The sequence below is a fragment of the Kluyveromyces marxianus genome, chromosome 1 (genome assembly GCF_001417885.1).
Source record: "Kluyveromyces marxianus DMKU3-1042 DNA, complete genome, chromosome 1".
In the NCBI taxonomy this organism is placed as follows: domain Eukaryota; kingdom Fungi; phylum Ascomycota; class Saccharomycetes; order Saccharomycetales; family Saccharomycetaceae; genus Kluyveromyces; species Kluyveromyces marxianus.
In genome coordinates, this window is record NC_036025.1 from 1,564,347 (window position 1) to 1,585,132 (window position 20,786).

The window sequence follows — 20,786 nt, forward strand, 5'->3', positions numbered from 1 at the left end:
TGCTCAAGTATTTTTAAAGCGACTCTGCAGACAAAGACAAAAACAATCTAATTCAGATCAGGTCGTATCGCATGCCTCCCGCAGAGAGGAAGTTTTCCCCAGTGTGTTGCAATAGCTGGCCCTCTCTTAGATGATTTACTCTTTCTAGTAGCATATCTGTGCATTGTTTTAGCTTATTGTCTGTAGCCGTGCGTGGAGTGCCGTTTTCAATCCTAAGGTGAAGACAGCTCGAAACAGGATCTATCTTTACCAGGTAGCTGAATTGGCCCGTTGTAGAGTTCAAAATCGAAATTTCCCTTACTGGAATGGCTACGTTTGAAGAATGGTCCACTACCTTGTAGTTCAATTGTTCGCTGGCCCTAGCAAGATGAACTTGATCCCCGCATTGGATTATCATCCTTAAAACGGGCACCCATCTCAATTCGAACCATTCAAGAATCTCTTCGTCACTTCTGTTATTCATCATGTCATTGAGAATAATCAATGCTACCATTCCATCCAGGGGTCCTTGTCCCGCAAGTGGTAGCGTTGTTTGTAGACCACTACCCTCGAAATTCATGTAAACTTCATTCATGGGGCGCTGCTCCTGTAGACATTTAAACATTGTTTGCGAAATTAATCTTTTCATATCCCTTTGCACTAACCAGACCACATTTCCAATTTCCAACTTGCGAAGATGTTTGAGCGATAATATAGCATCGCATAAATCATCATTCGTCAACATCTTTAATTGGAATTTCTTACGTGGGGTGTATTTGTTCGTAAACATATTATAATTCTCCGACGTTGTCCCAAATCTGCCAGTTGCAATGGTATCTGCTTGTTGGTCTTTGTAATGATGGTAAGGTTTGTCACTGTCAGAGAAATACTTGGCCCTTGGCTCGCCCGACTCAGTTAACTCGTCGTCATCTCCAAGATAAGCCTCCTCTTGGTCCTCCGGGAAAAAACTTATGTATTCGCTTCTTTTGTACTTCAGGACTTCAATCTGAAAATCTGGAGAAATCATTAAGTTGGAGAGTTTTAGGCTGCGAAGGTTTACACATATGCGCAATATGTGTAGAATGTATCCAATTGGTAAATCACGAAGATGAGCGTATTTAAGCAAAAATTTGTTGGTGTAAGGTAGGGATGAATTTTTTGGCATCTTATCCTCCATAGAGCTAGGAGATAGAGATGGAGACGAGGACGGAGATCTTTCGTCATCGATTTCTTCATGCAATGGTCCTTGCTGAGCGCTTGACATTTCAAAATTGCTCGAGAAGAACCGTCTTATTTTCGTCATTACATTTTTGTTTCCTGCACCTTGAGTGGTTTTTGACACAATTGATGTTGTCGAACCAGAGCGACCTCTCGGATAAGTATTGGAAAAGATACTAGAGTGTGTGGAGGAGATATCACTACCCCTTCTCCCGCGAGTATGGTTGATACTGCTTAGCATATGGGAGCCATAGAGGGAGTTGTTTCTATATCTCCAGTCTCTCCAACCTGCATATGCAAATTCCGGAAGTTCAACCCCATACGCTGACATCGAGGCTGCTTCCTCGGCTTCTGTAGATTCCGGAAGGCAAACAAACCCATTCTTCAACTGCGATAAATCTATAGAGTCCACATATTTCCCATAGTTGTTATTCTTCCTTAGTGTAGTAACAAACTGCCCGACTCTATAAGTACTGGTAAAACTGACATCCCTGTAAATAATCCGTTTGGCACACTCAGACCATTTCCATGAAACATACAAACACTGTAACTGCTCCTCCCGATCACCTAAATTATCAATAATTCTGCAGATAATCTCCTCAGGTAAACAATTGATATCTGCAAAATCAGTCTCCCGCACTTGCGGTTCTTGCCTCCTTTTCTCCCCTTGCAGCCTTCCAAGAAATGCCTTCGCCTTGACAACAGATTTGGGACCGGCCCTCTTCTGCTTCTGCTTCCAGTGCCTCCACTGTCCAGATCCCTGCATCAAAGACTTATATCTTTTCTTGAAGCCGTCAGGCTCATGACTTCTAACCGGCTCCTTTTCACCACCAGACCCTCCCCGCCCATACAACTGATCGTACACAGATACCCCGTACCTCGAGTAATCCGCGTTTAGAATATGAATATTACCTGTAGACATATAACTATTCCCCTGTCGTACTCTCTTAAGCCCTAAATAATTCGCAACACTGCGCCTACCGCACTTCCTTTCTTCTAATTCGCTTGCTCCCTTAGGCGCTTAGCCTTATTCAATGCAAAAAAAGATCTCAGAAAGATGGCTGTTTATCTGAAAACAAATATTTTTTTTATACATTTTGTCTGTTTCCTTTATTTGCAGCAAAAATCCGAAAACAACTGATCGACGGCATTAAACTCAATAGTGTGAAAAAAAAAAAAAAAAACAGTGAGTAGTGGACAAGAAGCGGAATATTAACGGATTAATTAAGGTAGGAAACTAGGGGTTTCTTGGATTCATGGCTAAAGAACAGCTGGGAAAGTGTAGTATCACGAGCTTTTTTTTTAACTTTTCTTTAACTTAGTTTTAGTAGCGTCTGTATGTTTCATATGTGTGGGGGTGTGGCTGTGGGGTAATAGGTAATACTTGCGGTGTTGGACATCATTTGATCTAGATATATACAATATACACATAACTGAGTATTTACATGTGACAGCGAAGAGAGTGTAATGGAAGGCTCAACGCAGACATTATTTTCCTTGGTCAATGTTTTGCTCTTGAGCCTTCAACTTCTTCCGTTGTTCGAACTGAGCCTCGATTTCCTTTTGTTTTTCCATTTGTAGCTTCATCTGTTCCTCTGGGGTAGGGATGTTACCTTCAACGTAGTCCTTCAAGGTGAAAGTTTGTTGGCCCATAGCCTCTTGCTGTAGTTTTATTTTTTCCTTTTCTTCTTCGACGAGCTTCATGAATCTGACATAGTTCTTCTCACCTTCTTCTCTGATCATGTCGAGTGGGAATTTGGGTTTGACTCCGGTAAGACCGGCACCCGATAGTCTCATGACCCAGTTGTTTTGGTTCTTTTCTTCACGCTCGAACTTTTCTCTTAACTTCTGGACACGTTGATCGAAAACTTCTGGGATGGTCTTGTTATCTGGGAAGGACTTCAATATTGGTCTCACGTCGCTCACTTGTTGGGTAGCCAAGTATTCCAAGAATGGAATCAATCTCAACAACTTGTCATCAGCCTTACCGTCCCATGGTTCCATGTAAATTGCATTTTCTGGCTGTAGCTTGAAGGAGTTTTCGTCGGTATCGATGATCAAAACTTTACCCAAATCTCTGTTTAGCTTCGACAAATCCTTGATGTGAACACCATCTTTGTACAAACAATGCTCTTTGAAAAGGTTGTAGGTAATAAAGGCATGGATAGGATCAAGTTTTTCAGCAATCTTTTCGGAATACATCATATAGTTGGAAGAAAACAACACAATCTCGTAATATTGGGATAGGTAACCCAAGAAGTAGTCTACACCAGGTCTCTTCGCAGTTCTCCAGCCTGTTTGTTGAGTCCATTCAGAGTGAACCAACAAATCCTCCAAAGAAAGGACAAGGGTCAATGGTCTTTGGTATGGTGGTGGAGGTGGAGGTGGGAGTAAATCTGGGAATGGAGGTTCTTGGAAGAAAGTGAATATCGAATCCCAACGTCTCTTCAATCTCCTGTACATCAAATCTGGGGTATAGCCGTTTGGAATTTCAGCCTTCAATTCTTCGGACTCGTCGTCATCCCAGTTACGTGCCATGGATAGAGCACCACCTGCAAGACCAAGCCCTGAGAGAATGTAGAACCAGTTTGCGTAACGTTCACGCTTAATGTCTGTGGATGATTTTCTACTTCTTCTCTTCTTACCAGAACCCTTTTCTTCTTTGGCTTGCTCTTCATCAGCAGCGGCTTCTTCTGACTCTGCGTTCTTCCCTTCTTGGCCTTGCTTCCCCTTCTTGGCTAACTCGTCAGCCTCTATCTCTACACCAGCTCTTGCAAGCATATCATCATCTAGGATTGATTTAGGTGTTTGCTTCTTTTCGTCTTTTTGTAATATAACCCTGCTGTTATGCAATAATCTGGTAGGAACCACTGTACTCCTTTTTACTGCGTATGCAGGTACCATACGCGCACTACGCAAAAGTGATACTCTTGCCAATGATAGCATTGCGTTTGGAGAGGTTCACCCTTGATTGTTGGCAAAAAATGCTCTTTCTTGATCAGTAAACGAAAAGCAGATGTAATAAAAAAAGATTTTATACTCTTTCTTATCCTTACACCTAGGAAGAAATCGATTAGGTCTGATTTAACAGAAGATATTAGTCTCTGGTTAGCCCAGTAGGAATATTACAACGAGCTCTTAAAATCTACTTCAAAATTCCATTAAATATTATTGTTACTCTGAATAGTTTCTTACTTTTAAAGTCTTTTTCATTCTCTTTTTTTTTTTTTTTTTTTTCTACCAAAATTTTTCAAATGTCAAGAGAGTAGTAATAGCAATAGTACACGTGACATCACAGATGTTGTGGTTTATATACGTAATGGTTATACAAACTGATGCACTATTCGAGGAGGGTATAAAATGATTTGTATGCACTTTCGAGAGCGTATAAAAGCTGTTGTACTTCTGAATCCGATAGACTTTCGTCGTTTTTTAATTTGTTGATCTTGATAATCCATTCTACTAGTTTATTTCTATTCTCGAAGTCATTACTAGTTACTCGATTAACACTTAGTAACAATTCAGACATTAAAGGATGTAGTTGTTCCCTTGTTTTGTAATTTAGTTTCAAAGCATCCATCACCGTGATGAAATTTCCTGTAGCTTCGGCTACGCGTTTGCCGCTGTATTTATTATTACCATTTGAAACGCCGTTTGCCGTGCCGTCTTGTGATATATTGTCTTGTGAACCAAAGTCGCCACTCGTACCATGCTCTACTGTCACCGGTATTCCTCTTTCCAATCTTGTAATTGCATTAGAGGCTGTTATTTGCCACTTTGTTTTGAAAGTTTCTAGATCGTGAAAGCGCTCTTCAACATCTTTATCACTGAGATAAGTTCTATATTGATTTATGAGTTTATTTGCCAAAGCAGTGTACTCATCGCTACCTATATCATCCTTCAAATATGCCTTCTCCACATGGTCTAATGTAATAATGATGGAATATATTTCCCCTAAGGTTTCAACGATTTCTCTCTCCCTCGCCTGTGTATTGATATCAAATAATTGAAATTCCTCTAGAAGTTTTGGATTGAAGGGCCTTGTGCTGTTTTGACTGCCGTAATGATTTACCGGTGCCCTGTAGTCTTGCATACTGCAGTTCTTGTGCTATTGTGGTCAGATCTCTCCTATACCTTTGTCTGTTTTCTCTGTACTTAAATCAGTACGATTAATTATTTTAGGGTCATTTTTCAATTGATATTTATGCGTTCGTTAGAAACAATGCATACACATCAAATCGGTTAAGAGATATAACATTTTCAAATACAAACAGATATACTACAACTTTTTATACTATAAGAATAAACAGGTCCTTATTCGATTAGGAACATCCTTCTGGGGACTTTTGAGTCTGTGTTATAAAGGACACCTAACTGGGTTAAGGATTCCTTCGTGGGAAGGTATATGACCGAAGGTAGTGGTGGATATTCTAGCTGTCCATTTTTATTCCGTCTTATACCACCATAATTTTGGTAGAAAGCTCTTGCATTCTTAGCAATTTCACGTTCTTGGTATATAAGCTGTTCCAGGTGGTTCAAGTGGGTTTTTGGCCAAGGAGAAACATCAATTGGGTATGATACTTCAAAATCTTTGCCTTTCGATATCTTGAACTTTATCATGATAGAATGGATAACAGAGAATAGTTTTCCTCTCGTTGTGATGGATGAATTGTACTGGAACGGCTCCTTGATGTGTTTGCCCTTAAGAATTACTGTTTCTGGTGGCCTTACTTGTTCTAACTGGGGTGGGTGAGAAGGTAGTTGATACATTACAGCGGGTTCATTCAACGAAGTCTCGTAAATATGTAGAAGCGGGTTCTTGGTTAATACCCTCAGGTTTAACTTGACTTTGAAACCGGATTCTGGGATGGGTTCATTGTATACCTTTGACACTGATTGAAGGACATTTTCCCTTACATCCGAATTCGCGTCGTAGAGTTCTAATAGCTCTCTGAGTTCTAAAGAAATGCTCTTTATTTTAACCTGTTTATTGAAAATTCCTTGTTTTTGGCCATGAGACGCTGCCTCCGGATACAGCGTTAAGTTCAGTGAAAGTAGGTCATCCGTCGTAACACAGGGATTGTTAATCGTTAGTTGTACTCTGAACTTCCTATCTGGTGATGTAATGGTTTTCGATATTGGTGGATATAGTTGCGGTGATGCGATCAACACATACCTCTCTACATTCACGATATGCGAGAAGGTCTGCCAGAGCTGGCTTGAACTGGAGTCTTTAGTACTATACCAAACATCACATTCAAGTACTGTATAGCAATGACCGATTTTCGAATTGTAATTCGTTTCCTTGATGTCGTCTGGAAGGGCAATCGTGAGTGGAATATCCAATCCAACAAGTTTTTTGTCCGAGATTTTCATACTTCTCTTATGGTGGACCGTTTCAATATCCATTTTTGTCCGCTTAGAAGCGAATGATCCCAATCCCGTATTCAAGCACTCGAGAGTTTTGAGACTTGTTTGTATATTTCTGATAAAAAAGGGCTTTCCATCATTAGATCTAATTCTAAGCTCACATTCGATTCTGGGAAGGGTGTCTGGCAAACCAGGACACCCTCTAATAATAGGATTGTAGCTTGGTTTAAGGGATATCACAGGATAGGTCATTGTTTGGTATCCATTTCCCGTCACTACACTTGCAGTCTAAACGGACGGACTTCTCATTCTTTTCCCCTTCTTTCTCCTAAAGTAACTTGTAGACACATTATCATCATTGCATTCGCGAAATAAATGCTACAAACGACATTGTATACCGGTACTCGAACAAATATTGTATGAAATATTTATCTCCGGTACACGTGACTACGCTACCCGGACGAAAATAGCCTCACACAACTCTCCATATTGTCGCTTCTGGCGCTCGAACAATGGATAGAAAAATGGCGTCAAGAATTGCAGGCAGAAAGATTAAGAGAAATGATGTACTACTCCAAATTCAACATCAGCAAGATTGCGCGCATCAATAGCAGTAATAGAATCTCCATTTCCAATAAACAGTTAAAATCCTGCAGGCGAATTAGTGCCTTGAACGAAACAGCCTTGCTGATCACTATCAGACAATTCAAAATTTCTTTTTTTTATCTTCGAGCAACTTTTTTATAAGAAAAATAAAAAAAAGAAATACATGCCAAGCTCATCACATATCACTGATATCTTATATATAGTTCAAGGTGAGCAGATTCATGAATCAATAGAAGAAGTTTGAATGTCATACTAATAGCTTGTTTTGACTTTATTGTGTTTCCATTAGTTGGGTGGGTTTGTTTCATAATGTATACCTAAAGTTACTCTGAAATCTCTTTTGAATATTCAAATAAACAGTTGCAATTCAAAATGGCCAAATACGAATGTACTGCAGAAGTGACTAGCTTTTTAACTGAACTTCCAAAATGTGAACACCATTTGCACTTGGAAGGTACGCTAGAACCTGAATTATTGTTCCCATTGGCCAAGCGTAATGGAATTGTTTTGCCTGATAACTTTCCTAAGGATGCAGAGGAGTTACAGAAGATTTACAGCAATTTTGCCGACTTGCAAGACTTTTTGAACTACTACTACATTGGATGCAACGTTCTAATTAGTGAGGACGATTTCTTTGAACTAGCCTGGAGCTACTTCAAGAGAGTTAGTTCTCAAGGTTTGAAACATGCAGAGGTCTTCTACGACCCTCAATCTCATACTTCTAGAGGCATCTCCCTGGAAACTGTTACTCGTGGTTTCCAGAGAGCCTGTGAGAAGGCACAAAAAGAATTCAACATCAGTTCCAAATTGATTATGTGCATGTTGAGACACTGTCCTGTTGAAGAATGTTTGGATTTGGTCAAAAGTGCTAAGACTTTGATTGAGAACAATGTTATCTCTGGGTTAGGTCTTGACTCTGCTGAGAAGCCATTCCCACCAGAACTCTTCGTTGAGTGTTACCAACTTGCAAAGAGTTACAACTCAAATTTACAACTCACTGCACATGCTGGTGAAGAAGGTGGTCCAGACTATGTGAAGAACTCATTAGACTTGTTGGAAACTACCAGAATTGACCACGGTGTTAGAAGTATTGAGGATAAGGAATTGATCAAGAGATTAGCTGACCAGAAGACTATGTTGACTGTATGTCCTTTATCCAACGTTAAGCTACAAGTTGTTAAGGATGTTTCGGAACTTCCATTGCAAGAACTTTTGGACAACAATGTTCCTTTCTCCATTAACTCTGATGATCCAGCCTATTTTGGAGGTTATATTCTACAAAACTATCTAGAAGTTTACACAAGATTTGGCTGGACAAAGGCTGTCTGGGCCAAAATTGCCAAGCAAAGTATTGAAGGCTCATGGTGTGATGCTAAGAGAAAGGCGGAACTTCTAGCTGAGGTTGAGGCAGTTGTTAACAAGTATCCAAACTTGTCATGATTACACTTCAAATAATTCGATAATTATATACTTAAGATAGAGACTTCTTTGAAAAGAAACAGAAAATAGAAAACATAACAACCTTTGATATTCTTTTACGATGGAATATATCCTTGCAATATCGAAATAAGACCGTAGCTATTATGGTGTAGTATTTATTATTACAAAATTGTTCAAGAGTACAAATATTTTTGACTAAAATGTACATGGAGAAGTAAGGAAAATTAGTGTCCGATTACCGTAAATGCCTTAGAATTCATCAATAACACTATTCCATAGTGATATCTTCTGCTTGTGAGCTTTCTGTCATCTGGCTTGCTGGTGCTGATTCATCGTCTGCTGATTCATCGATGTCATCAATAAACAATAAGGTATTTCCATCCTCTATTTGATGCCAAACGTTCAAGTACTCATATTCCTTTATGCAACTTGCTAGTTGCAACATCGTGAAACCTCTTGATCTAATGGTTCTGACGATAGACTCGTATGGTAGTCTCTTGTTGAATCTGCCATTCTCCGTTGCCATCTTTTTAATAATAGTATAGATTCTTGTCGTTGGGTTTTCATCTTCGTATGGATTCTTGTTATCGCTGTACAATGACTCCTTGGAAACTTCCACCAATCTCAAAGCTTCATCAACATCTTCGATCTCAACACTATCACTCAATCTTAGTTTTGCTAGAGCCTGTGATAATCTAATAATAGCAAGTAATGTTCTTGGTGTTGCCTGTCCGAAAGAGAACCTGGAATCTAATGCTTTTTTAGAGTCTTGTCTCATTCTGGTATAAGATTGGACAATGTGTTCATTAACGGCTTCAGAAAGTACGGGTCTCTTTGTCTTTGCATAAGCGATGTATTCCCTCATTTCATTTGATGGAATTGGTTCGAAACCAAAGTCTGGTTGTTTGTCATGCATATGAACATAGGTAACATGCTCTGCCAATTTCTCGTCGTTTTCTCTGCTTGGTAGATCTAGTAACAAGAACATTATGTCAAATCTAGAGAGAAGAGCAGCTGGTAAATTGATATTCTCTAGAGGTGATAATCTTGGATTGTATCTACCATACAGAGGATTGGCAGCAGCAAGGATAGAAGCTCTAGCATTCAATGTGGTATTGATACCAGCCTTCGAAATAGAGATGGTTTGTTGTTCCATAACTTCGTGAATAGCTGTTCTATCACTTTCATCCATTTTGTCAAATTCATCAATACAACAGATACCATTATCTGCTAGAACCAAAGCACCACCTTCCAAGACCATTTCATCTGTTACTGGGTCCTTCATAACTGCTGCGGTTAAACCCACACCTGAAGAACCCTTACCTGTCGTGTAGACACCTCTTGGTGAAATTTTACAAATTGACTTTAACAATTGAGATTTAGCAACACCAGGATCACCCATGAGACAAATGTTGATATCACCTCTAATCCTCATACCATCACCAACGTGTTTGTCTACACCACCAACAAGTAATAGGAGTAGCGATTTTTTCACATCGAGGTTACCGTAAATTTCTGGTGCAATTGACTTAGCTAATCTATTATAGACATCCCCTTGTTCCACTATTTTAGCAACTCTATCCTTTAAGTGTTCATCGACCTGAAGCGAAGCAAACTTCTTTTTGTGCTGGTAAACGTACTGGGTTTCGAGGTATGTCTCGGTCAATAACCCTGCCTTCAATGCACGGAAACCAGTGTAAGGCGAAGGCAAATATATACCACTGACATCCACAACATCACCTGGGATCATTGATCTAGCTAGAGGTCCATTGACGTGAATTGTTAGAGTTCTTGGGATGTGACCGATTGGCACTTGGTCCGATAACTCCTGAATTTTACATTCTTGGAAAGCACTAAACTTGGAAGCTCTGGTACTCATGAATAATTGACCTTTGGTTTGATTTTCTGAACATTGAGCCGAGGGACATTCGACAATTGGGGTGAAAGTTCTTTTGTTAACCTCCTGGAACACTTCATGACCACATTGGTCACAAGTGTATGCATTGACTAGAACACTTGGTTTCACATCAGATACTCTGGTAATGATACCACGAACAGTAATAAGTTTACCCAGGTAGTTACCCTTGATTTCTCTGACAGAGAGTGGTTTGAGTTTCCTGGTGGATCTGTTTGTCAAAGGTTTAAAGTATAGATGATATCTTCTGATTAGAGTTGCTGGGAACAAATCTGCATCAGTAGAAGCCAACTGATCCAAATTGGGTTGGCTATCTTCATTTAAAGATTGTGCCATCTGTTGGAACTCGTCTCTGGTTTCCAAGATATTTCTTTCATTTCTCAACCTTCTTTGGTGCAGGATCACGTCTAACACGTCAGTCTCGTAATCTATGTCCTTAGTTGGGGCAGGCAAAAGTTCATCAACACAGTTGCAAAAGAGCTCCGAAAAGCGCTTAGTATTTTCCATCACCATGTAATGTAGATTTAGTAGGTTCCGTCCCTGATTGTCAGGTGCCTGTTCGAACTGCTTTGTTCTTTGGTAGTGGTAAATATCATCTAATTCGATAAAAAGAGAATCTTGTTCCCGATTGGCAATGTTTTGCAGTTGTTGCATATATTTTGGACCTTGACCAATGTCACTATTATCGTTTCCATCTTCTTGTTCTTCACCAGAAGTTGCTGTTTCCTCCTTGTAGTGCACTAGGAAATCCTTGATGTTTTCCTGAGCTAGTTCGTAATCAATACCCAGATCCAGCGTGGGCAAAACTGAAGAAGCCATGATGTAGTGTGGTACTTTCTATCAGAAGGAATAGCCGAATCTAAGGTAGGCTTTTAGTTTGATTCGGTTTTATCTCCCGTTGTAAGGTTGTGCTAACTATAATTTACAAATGAGTATACAGTTTCCTTCTATATGTTTTGATACTTCAATATTTGATATTGGTTCTTCTTGTTTGAAAGACGAGAAAAAAAAAAAAGAACTAAGTGAAGGCTTGAAGTATTTACAATTCCTAATCCGGTATAGGGAAAAATGAGTGTGAGGTTGGACAGCATAATAGTTACCCTGATATCACGTGATCGAATATAATGTATTTAAAATTACGTTGCTGCCTCCTAAGCAGAGAGGAAGGGAGCAAAAACACCAGCGCCAAAAGTGCTATCAGAGACCCAAAAAAAAAACGCTATGTTGTTGCTTGTAATCCATACTTGAGACACACACACCTGAAACCCAATTGAGGCGGAGCGGGTGCGCCCCCCCCCCCCCCCGGTGCACCTGGGGGTGTGGTTTACAATCTTTCCAGCCATCAATTACAGCCGCTGACATTCTTAAACGACAGGTAGACAGATCCCTACATGAAGTTGCAAAGCTAAGCAAAGCTAAACAAAGCTAAACAAAGTTGAATGCGTCTTTAAGGGGATGTTGAAACGCGTAAACGCACCCTTTTTCAAAAATAAAGGAGAAATTAATTACACCTCATTTACGCGTCGCAAACGAGAAAACCAAAACAATGCGCATCGCATCGCATCTCGCCCGCCTACATACATACATACATACATACACACAAACTGCAAAATATTATTATTATTATTATTATTATTATTATCTGTCTATCCCCTTGGGCCAGCCCGGGCGAGAGCGAGAGCTGCTGCTGGGCCTCTCGCTCATTATCTCCCGCCCATAACGTTTCCACTCTACGGCCGTTCCTAAGCCTACCCTTGCGCCTGCTGTTGCCCCTGCCCAACAGGATGGCAGAACAGCTGATGAATAATCCCGTTCGAAACGATCCCTACATATATGTATACATATATTGTATATATGATGTTGTTGTATATTTAGATTTTAGCATTTCTGATGGCTGCTAGTGTTTCCCAACCACCGAAGTGTCAGACCACTCGCTGTGCTCCCTAACTTAAAAGTCAGAAACCCCTGTACAAAAACAACTGTTTTTTTTTTCCAAGAAAAAAAAAAACAAAAAACGAAAACAAAAATATGGCCTTGTCTACGTGGCCATGTACGCATATCTCTACGGAAAACCCGGAACCTGCGGAGCGCGGCGAGAAGCCGGGAACCATTGCGCAGAGCTAGCCGTACGTGTCTTCTAATGTCTTGTAGCCTGGACAACAACAGACAACCCTTTGCCCCATTTCTGCGGCGGTTCTATCGTAAGAGCAGGAGCGTACGGCTTCGATTTTCGGTTGGGAATGGGATGGGATGGGATGTGGATCCATCATTTTACATCGTTAAACGACGACGTTTTTCAAGTTTTTGTAGTTTGACAAGCCCTCGTGGTGCGCCTTTTTCTGGGAGTTTCATTTCAATATTGATTACATGCGTATATTGTAACCTGTATGGTATCTCTATTATATTCATGTTCAAACGGTATCGCATAAATATATGTAATATATGTGCTATATAAATTATACAGTATGTTACCAGTGCAGACTTGCCGGGGACAGTTATATAAAAGTGAGGTTGCATTTGTATTATTTTACTTCTTGGATTGCTTGCTATAGATAGCCAGATACAAAGATAGTCAGATAGTCAGACAGACAAACCAGCGAACACTTACTTGGTTGTTAAATTCATTATTTGGAATTTGGTACATTGGTGACGTCGAAACCAAAGATTCAGTTACACATAACATACACATACACATACACATACAAAGATGATTGCAAGCACGATATTTAGAAGACAAGCCTCAGGGTTCGCATCGCATAACGTTAAGACTAGCAAAGCATATCTGTCATACTTGACATTGGGATTCACGATTCCGTTTGTCGTATCATACTACACAACATATTCGTCATGTGACCATGACGATTTAAAGGGAAGGTCTAATCCAAGATGGTATTTCGGTAGATTTCTATGAGCGGTATGGATCATGATGGATGATGATCCGATTCTGCATGCTGTATAGACACGTTTGGCAAAGAAAAAAGACGGTAAGAGTGATGTTGCATTTCCCGCTTTGCACTTTCTGCCTCTTTCCTGTCTGCAATACTACTCCTACCTATTTTTGTTCCATAATTTTATTTTCTGCTGATTTTCTCGCTATAAAGACACAAGAAAACGAAAACAAAAACAGAGCACATGATTAAAGAAAGAAAAAAAGAAGAATGAAGATGAAGGAGAATAAGTGGGTAGATTTCAGCGTCGTCTATGTAGAAGTTTCTTGCCGCTGAAACGGTACTTCGCATTCGAGCATCTTCTGCTCCAATGTTTTATTTCCACGGCCCTTCTACTTTGTTTTGTTATCTCGCCTCTCTCTGGCTAGAAGAGGTTTCGATAGATTGATTATTAATTTTTAAGTTTTATAAATATAAATATATATATATATTATGATACAATACGGACATATTTAGCGCATACTCAAAAGACGCGCTTTTAAACGAAAGATTTAATATATATATATATATATATATATATATATATGCCATCGCAAGAGTTGCTTCTAACAGCAGAAAACAACGCTAATCACTCGCTCGAAAACAACCTGTTTGTTTGTTTTGTCTTCGAATAGCTAGCTTTATCATCCTACAGCATGACTGAATCGGAAGAAACCCTTAGCTGGAATCAAATTCAGGAATTAATCCAGTCGGGAGAACTATACAAGCTTGTACGTTCGCCAGAAGTGGCTGCCTCCTACCGAGAGTTCAGGGCAAAATTAGAATCCCAGGGTTGGAACTTGGTTTCTCACATATTGGAAACAAGGCTTCATTGGGAACAATCAGAGTTGCAACAGTTGAACACAGTAAAATATCCCACAGACGAAGATAAGGCAGACGCCATCTTTAGAGATAAAAGCACGCTCAAAATACTCAAAAATGACTTCCCATACAACTTCGAGTCTGACGTTTCGCACCTGCTGGTCTGGTCCAAAATCTACATACCCTTATACCTCCCTCTAGGCGATAACGTGCCAGACTTGGAGTACCACAAACATATGAACCCTAAGGTCAAGTCGCTCGTCGAAAGATTATTGCATCAAATGCTCTCGCCACTGGGCTTAACCGAATACGTGTGGTTCATTAACTATCCAAGGTTGCAAAGTATTAAAACAGTCTCTCACATTCATGTGCTAATTAAGTCATCTGATACCAAGTCCGTCGAGCGTCTTTTGACTGACGAGTCGTTGATAGTTCCGATCTCCTGAAAAAGATTCTTGGACCAGAACAGCCTATCTATTATATACAAGAAATAATTAGTTTCTTAATAGAGTTTATTAACCCATCGTCTATGTACCTCTCTGTCTGTATCGGGGAATACATATTGTTGTTTGACAATCATTTTGGTCACGTGAGCTCTCCATCATTTTTACTTGCTGGCGGTTGGTTTTCCTAGTACTTTTTTTTGCCTTGTTTCTTTTGCTAGAAACTTGTAGATATACGTCTTCAATGCTTCTCGAGTGAATCCATTTCAGCTAGAAACATAGGTCATCGCATAACTAACGTCAAGGTTAATAACACCTCGGCTTCATTCCTGCTCGTAATACACAACCATCTCAGTATTTCATATCCTTCATACAAAATGCAGCTACGAAGAAGTACTCGTCTCCGCACTACTAATTCGGATAAAGACACAGACACAGATCATATATCAGACGATGAGTTAGTCCCAGCATTAATCCCAACTCTACCGGTGATGGATAAAAGGATTCGTGAAAACGTTAATTGTAATGATATTGGCAGTACTTCCGGTCCAAATCTTCATGTTAAAGAAGCACGCATCAAACAACCACTCCCGACTTCTGAGTGTCTACCGGATCCCAACATAGAAATTGATGAGAAATTTATACAAGAATTCGACACAGTCATACAACAGCAGACAAAGCTATTCTACAAGAATCTATCATCTCCTCAATATGTGAATTATAACTCCTTGGAGATCTTCAAATCTCCTGAAGATAAAACTAATTTGGAGAATATTTCGAGGCAGTTGTCAGAGTTGCTACCCATCCTGAACAGAGACACCGATGCTGAACTAAAAACTTTACTTCAACGTATAAAAGAAGAGGAGCATGAAGCTCACGATAAATCATCGACTTCACCTGACAGCTCTCTACTAAATCTACTTGAGTACCAACCTAATGTGACGGAAACGGATGACTCAAAGCTTATACAGGAAGTTGCCAAAATACACAAAATCAATATTTCTGACATTTCAGAGATGCTGATCACTCAACAATCTAGGCACTTGAAAAGATCTTTAAGCTCAGTGTCGAATCAGTCAAAAAAACAAGATATATCATTAGTCATAAACAAATGTACCCGCCTTTTAACTAAGGAAAGGGACCATGCTTTACCGTGGCCTACTAAGAAAAGAAAGAAAAATAGTAATCTCATTGATAGCATTGGACGCAACGCTAATCAAAATTCTCATGAGAATATTCCACTTATGTCATGAGATGCATTATTCATTTCCTAAGATACCGTCGAAATGTTCTTCACTTTATAAAAACCATGACCTACATAAAAGTATTAAATAAATATGGACCTTCATACAATGCAAAAGCGACGCTTAGATCTCAAATCCGTAAGTTTTCTGCATAGCCTCATTAAAGAAGTAAACCAAATGCCCGGGCAAAAATACAGATAACAGTTGCAAAGTATTCCATTTCCAACGTCCCCATCCAAGACCCATCGATAAGATAGGCAGCCACGCCTGTCTGATCTCTAAATCATCGCCTAAATGTATGATATTTCTGCTTTTCTTAGTCACATAATACCATATATTGAACCCCAAAATGCCACCTACGGAATGAGGAAGTTCCGTGTAAATGCTGATAGAAATTATAACCAGGTACATTCCAATTAACTGAATTGCGAACCTCCTCTTCGAAACCGCGCTCTGTTCCCATTCCTTTAATGATGAAATAACAGTGAATGTGAAAAGCATAGATGTAGACGAAAGCCCTAAATCAAACAAAGCATAGACTAATCTCAAATACTGTTTTTTATGGTACACTAGATCCCACGAATATAACACGTCATATATACTTAAAAGATCATAATGCCTTGCGATAGCCATCGCTATTGTACCATATAGATAGTACTTTGTAATCGGTGGTAAATCTGGTAGAAGATCCATTCTCCTCTATGCTTGTTTGATGAGCTTACTCCTGGTATGGACAATTGTCAACTTATTCTCTTCGTTTAGTAAAAGGGAATCACTTCAAAAAACCTTAATATCAAGTGTAGACTAAATCAAGGCCTAAGCACCAGCTTATGCTTTGGTTGTACCTACTAGACAGACCACTGCAAACAGCACTTTTATAAGCAATAAAACCACTGGATGATTGTTCCTCGTTCTTTCTGCTTTGCTGTACGTTTAAATAAATTTCTAGCAGTGTCTAGCTTTTTATAATATATATGTATCCTCTTTTAACACTAACAACGTTAAAATAGTAACAATTAAAGATATTTGTAGATGAAAACGGTTGTGAGCTGTAGTGCTGAAGTACAAAATATTCAAAGTTCGATCCCTTACGTATCGACTTAGTTGAAACTCTAAGATTGAGTTATTTATCAAGTATTGAGTTTGGAAATTATCGTTGGTGCAATCGATCAAGGGTCCTCAATGGAATCTTTGGATCAGATCATCAAGGACAGTAGCCTACAGGCGCCAGCTCCTGTAGTTGCTCCATTTGAGTATTTGGTGAAAATGCAAGGTAAGAAGGTACGCACGCGTCTTCTTTATGAGTTTGCAAAACTATACGAGGTTCCAGCGGCTTCAGTAGACGCAGTAAGCGAGTTCATTGATGAGCTTCATACAGCTAGTTTATTGATCGACGATATCGAGGACAATGCTGAACTCAGACGTGGTAAAGTGGCAGCGCATAAGAAGTTTGGTATTTGGACCACTTTGAACAGTGCGCAATGTGCTGTATACATTGCTATATCGAAGTTATTGGGAAAGGAAAATCAAGCGTCTCTACCGTCCATTATAAACGAGGAATTAATTCGATTACATTTTGGCCAAGGTCAAGACATATACTGGAGGGACAACGGAATCGTCCCTAGCTTAGAAGAATACTATGAAATGGCTAAGAATAAAACTGGTGGGCTTTTCAGGTTGATGGTGAGGCTGCTGCAAGCCTTGTCATCTAACAAAGAACGTTCGAAAGACTATGACTTAATACCACTAGCCAACGCTGCAGGGATACTTTACCAGATTCGTGATGATTACTTGAACCTATTTTCGAATCAAATGTTTGAACAAAAAGGCTTCGCTGATGACCTCACTGAGGGAAAGTTCTCTTTCCCTATAATTCATGGTATTACTCTGTCTCATAGTGTTGATGGTGATAATTATGTCTTGAAAACAATTCTCTCAAAACCAACAGATATTGATACGAAGACCCAGTTACTAGACTACTTAAAGGAGAAGACACATACTGACGTATACACTAGAGAAATAATCAATAGTTTGGGGAATAAGGTAATATCAGAGTTTATTCCTGATGAATTGGATTCAATAAAGGCTATACTATCAAAGTTATGTGATCTAAACTAAAGCGCATATGACTGTTGCAGCTTGTATAATCATTGCATATTTATCTATTTACTCTTATTTGCCAAATTCTGGTATATATCAAATATATTTCGCATATCGCTAATCTTCAGATCTTCGAACTTAGAATCTTTGTATCTTCTCCAATCCCCTGTCAATGTATCATTAACTTCTGCCAGAGGAGATGAGCCGTGTTGACCTAGAGGAACTGGAGTGTTGGATCCCGGAGGGACAGGTGGTGGTGTATATGTTTTGAGTCTTCCCATTAAGTTTCTTAAACCAGAATCAATCACATTCCCCACAGATATCAAATCTGATAGGGAATTAGATCTTTTAAAGTCAGGCATGAAAGGTTCTTCGGATGCTAGTGGTAATTTTATCTGATCACTGATAACCTCTAATTGAGGAATCTCAATTTCTTCAACATGCTTACAGAAAGGTAACAAATCTTTTGTAGTTACTGAATCGATGAAAGAGATTGCGGCTTCAAAATTTGTGGTGACATACAGCTCCTTTTCCTTCAACCTACGATGATATCTGAATAATTTAATGAATTGTAGATTTAAGAATAGTTCTCGCCTAGGATGGTCTATTAGCAAATAAATCATAGAGGGAAGGATTTCGTCAGTGTTATTACGATCAAGTTCCAAAAGCATATCATGTAGTTTCTTTAGACACGTGACCTTCTCACAGGGGGAAACAGTATCATTCAGCAACTCATCGAAGGATGAGCCTACCGATTGTAATTGTTCATCGTTCTTAGTATCTAAGGCCAAAAAGGTAGGTAAGTCTAGCAGTTGGGAATCTGATAGTTCTTTTACTGTATTTAGCTTGGTGGTCAACAGCTTATCAAACTCTATGAATTCGGGGTTATTGCGAAACAAACTAGTCATCTTCCAAGAAGTGTTATGATTGACTGCTGGTTGATTCGTAGATATTTTGACAGGTTTTCCCGTCCCAGTTCCGACCTGTAGTATTTTCCTAAATATTTCCGTCTCGCATAAATCCATGATTTGATCCACCATCAAATTGTTGCGTTCCTGAATCTTAATCTGATTCGAAATTTCTTCTGGGGTCAATAGCTGTTGGAAGTTTTGTTGTGAATTTGTACGTGTTCTAGTTCTTGAGCCATTATTCCTTAAACTGCTACTTCTTGATCTATTAAAGATGCTGCTTAGTCCACTATTCTTCGTTTCTCTTGCATTAAATAAAGCGCTAGCAGAACTTGAGTTGCCAGAAATCCCGCCTGGAGAAAACTGTGCGTTGAAGTGCTGCTGTGCCGACCTGTCAAAACGTTCATAAAACCGTTGAAATATTTGCGATAGTTGCATAATAGTAAGCGGCTTTGAGTACTTTGGTTGTTTCAAATCGTCGATGAAGAAATCGATAAGTTTCATCAATTCATCTGGAATACTGGAAACAGGAGATAGATCATCGCCACTACTGCAGCTACTGCTGGTATGGCTTCCGGGTGAGGATGCAGATCGCACCATTGCAGGTTTTCTTTTATCATCACTGGTGTTAGAAACACCAGAACTTAACCCGTCACGATACGACTCACTAATCGACTGTTTTGGATCAAACGACGGGTTGGAGTATGGAGGTGTATGAAATACCATCGAGCGCACTCTTTCGGTCCCTCTCTCGTTCATTTCGGTGTTTGTTGTCCCTGAGGACTGTTCGTTATTCATATATGCTACATATAAAATCGTACCTTAGAAGATTTGAAGCCTTAAATAGCTATATTTGGCGTTTCAGGCAAGAAAATTCAACGAGACGGAACAAGATATCAGATTGTAAAGTTTGACTCCAGTAATATTAGGGGCACATAGGATTCGTCATAACCATCGTAGATCCTACAAGCAGAGAAATACTCTCAGAGATATGAGCCCTCAGGTTCAACAGTGATTTTTCTCATGATGTACATTTAAGACTATTAATACTCGTTTAAGTCTTCCAGAAAGTTCTTAATATCCTCTAGGCGGTAGTATTATTTAGTAAAGGGTTACAATACAAAACTGGTATAGTATATGTTGGGGTACCCTCTGGACGGTCAGAAGAACACTGTGACGATGACCCCGGGCTTTAAGATGAAGAGGCCTAGAAGTCCTGATCTAATAGGGATCGAAAACTACAAGAGACAGAGATTGATATATGACTTTGAGCACCTATCCTTGGGATCAAGAAGTAACGATGGAGTAAAAAAGCATAAACTTGACTCTGGGCTGAGCTCATTCAAAACTGTAGTTAGTAAACGGATGTGGGAGGCAGTAGAGCGGGAATTAAGTGGATCGAATAAAAATGATAAGCTATATGAGAAGATATTTGAACAACTGCGACAATATAGCATGCAAGTAATAAAATGGTATGATTGGCGTACTGTGATTAGAGACATGTGGACTAAGTGGTGTATATATAAAAACATCCCCATATTGGGCTACACATTCTCAAATACAAATGGTAATTTGGATGCAGATATGGATATAGATATGGATATGGAATTTGCTACGGATGCAGAAACCGATACAGGAAAGGATACAGTTATAGATGGCTATGGTACTGACTTTGATATAGATATGGAGGCGTGAAATATATTCAGAGCCCTCTGACTTGAGATAATTTGTATTTATAAAATATTAAATATTACAAGCGATGTAGTAGGCTACATCAATATTGGAAGAAGACCTGACAACTAAGGAAAAATGCA

The 20,786-nt window shown here is 39.4% G+C and overlaps 12 protein-coding genes across 12 annotated transcripts; 5 read left to right on the forward strand and 7 right to left on the reverse strand.

The window, feature by feature from the left end:
• Window positions 1-52: 52 nt before the first annotated feature.
• Window positions 53-2,119, reverse strand: COS111 (Cos111p; the record flags this gene model as incomplete). The annotated part of the gene is made up of 1 exon (XM_022822432.1): window positions 53-2,119. One exon carries the CDS (start codon window positions 2,117-2,119, stop codon window positions 53-55), a length of 2,067 nt encoding a protein of 688 aa, XP_022674254.1.
• A 566-nt stretch (window positions 2,120-2,685) lies between these two features.
• Window positions 2,686-4,101, reverse strand: TIM50 (protein translocase subunit TIM50; the record flags this gene model as incomplete). Its single annotated transcript, XM_022822433.1, has 1 exon — window positions 2,686-4,101. The coding sequence occupies one exon, from the start codon at window positions 4,099-4,101 to the stop codon at window positions 2,686-2,688; it is 1,416 nt and encodes a 471-aa protein (XP_022674255.1).
• A 436-nt stretch (window positions 4,102-4,537) lies between these two features.
• VPS28 (ESCRT-I subunit protein VPS28) lies at window positions 4,538-5,290 on the reverse strand (the record flags this gene model as incomplete). Its single annotated transcript, XM_022822434.1, has 1 exon — window positions 4,538-5,290. The coding sequence occupies one exon, from the start codon at window positions 5,288-5,290 to the stop codon at window positions 4,538-4,540; it is 753 nt and encodes a 250-aa protein (XP_022674256.1).
• A 221-nt stretch (window positions 5,291-5,511) lies between these two features.
• Window positions 5,512-6,819, reverse strand: RGL1 (Rgl1p; the record flags this gene model as incomplete). The annotated part of the gene is made up of 1 exon (XM_022822435.1): window positions 5,512-6,819. One exon carries the CDS (start codon window positions 6,817-6,819, stop codon window positions 5,512-5,514), a length of 1,308 nt encoding a protein of 435 aa, XP_022674257.1.
• Window positions 6,820-7,545: 726 nt separating this feature from the next.
• Window positions 7,546-8,613, forward strand: AAH1 (adenine deaminase; the record flags this gene model as incomplete). Its single annotated transcript, XM_022822436.1, has 1 exon — window positions 7,546-8,613. One exon carries the CDS (start codon window positions 7,546-7,548, stop codon window positions 8,611-8,613), a length of 1,068 nt encoding a protein of 355 aa, XP_022674258.1.
• Window positions 8,614-8,881: 268 nt separating this feature from the next.
• Window positions 8,882-11,347, reverse strand: MCM7 (DNA replication licensing factor MCM7; the record flags this gene model as incomplete). Its single annotated transcript, XM_022822438.1, has 1 exon — window positions 8,882-11,347. The coding sequence occupies one exon, from the start codon at window positions 11,345-11,347 to the stop codon at window positions 8,882-8,884; it is 2,466 nt and encodes an 821-aa protein (XP_022674259.1).
• Window positions 11,348-14,111: 2,764 nt separating this feature from the next.
• On the forward strand, window positions 14,112-14,723 carry HTC1 (Htc1p; the record flags this gene model as incomplete). The annotated part of the gene is made up of 1 exon (XM_022822439.1): window positions 14,112-14,723. The coding sequence occupies one exon, from the start codon at window positions 14,112-14,114 to the stop codon at window positions 14,721-14,723; it is 612 nt and encodes a 203-aa protein (XP_022674260.1).
• Window positions 14,724-15,097: 374 nt separating this feature from the next.
• Window positions 15,098-15,973, forward strand: KLMA_10750 (uncharacterized protein; the record flags this gene model as incomplete). Its single annotated transcript, XM_022822440.1, has 1 exon — window positions 15,098-15,973. The coding sequence occupies one exon, from the start codon at window positions 15,098-15,100 to the stop codon at window positions 15,971-15,973; it is 876 nt and encodes a 291-aa protein (XP_022674261.1).
• Window positions 15,974-16,087: 114 nt separating this feature from the next.
• Window positions 16,088-16,657, reverse strand: DER1 (derlin; the record flags this gene model as incomplete). The annotated part of the gene is made up of 1 exon (XM_022822441.1): window positions 16,088-16,657. The coding sequence occupies one exon, from the start codon at window positions 16,655-16,657 to the stop codon at window positions 16,088-16,090; it is 570 nt and encodes a 189-aa protein (XP_022674262.1).
• Window positions 16,658-17,146: 489 nt separating this feature from the next.
• On the forward strand, window positions 17,147-18,082 carry BTS1 (farnesyltranstransferase; the record flags this gene model as incomplete). The annotated part of the gene is made up of 1 exon (XM_022822442.1): window positions 17,147-18,082. The coding sequence occupies one exon, from the start codon at window positions 17,147-17,149 to the stop codon at window positions 18,080-18,082; it is 936 nt and encodes a 311-aa protein (XP_022674263.1).
• Window positions 18,083-18,126: 44 nt separating this feature from the next.
• On the reverse strand, window positions 18,127-19,770 carry MUK1 (guanine nucleotide exchange factor MUK1; the record flags this gene model as incomplete). Its single annotated transcript, XM_022822443.1, has 1 exon — window positions 18,127-19,770. The coding sequence occupies one exon, from the start codon at window positions 19,768-19,770 to the stop codon at window positions 18,127-18,129; it is 1,644 nt and encodes a 547-aa protein (XP_022674264.1).
• Window positions 19,771-20,109: 339 nt separating this feature from the next.
• Window positions 20,110-20,667, forward strand: KLMA_10754 (uncharacterized protein; the record flags this gene model as incomplete). The annotated part of the gene is made up of 1 exon (XM_022822444.1): window positions 20,110-20,667. The coding sequence occupies one exon, from the start codon at window positions 20,110-20,112 to the stop codon at window positions 20,665-20,667; it is 558 nt and encodes a 185-aa protein (XP_022674265.1).
• Window positions 20,668-20,786: the final 119 nt, after the last annotated feature.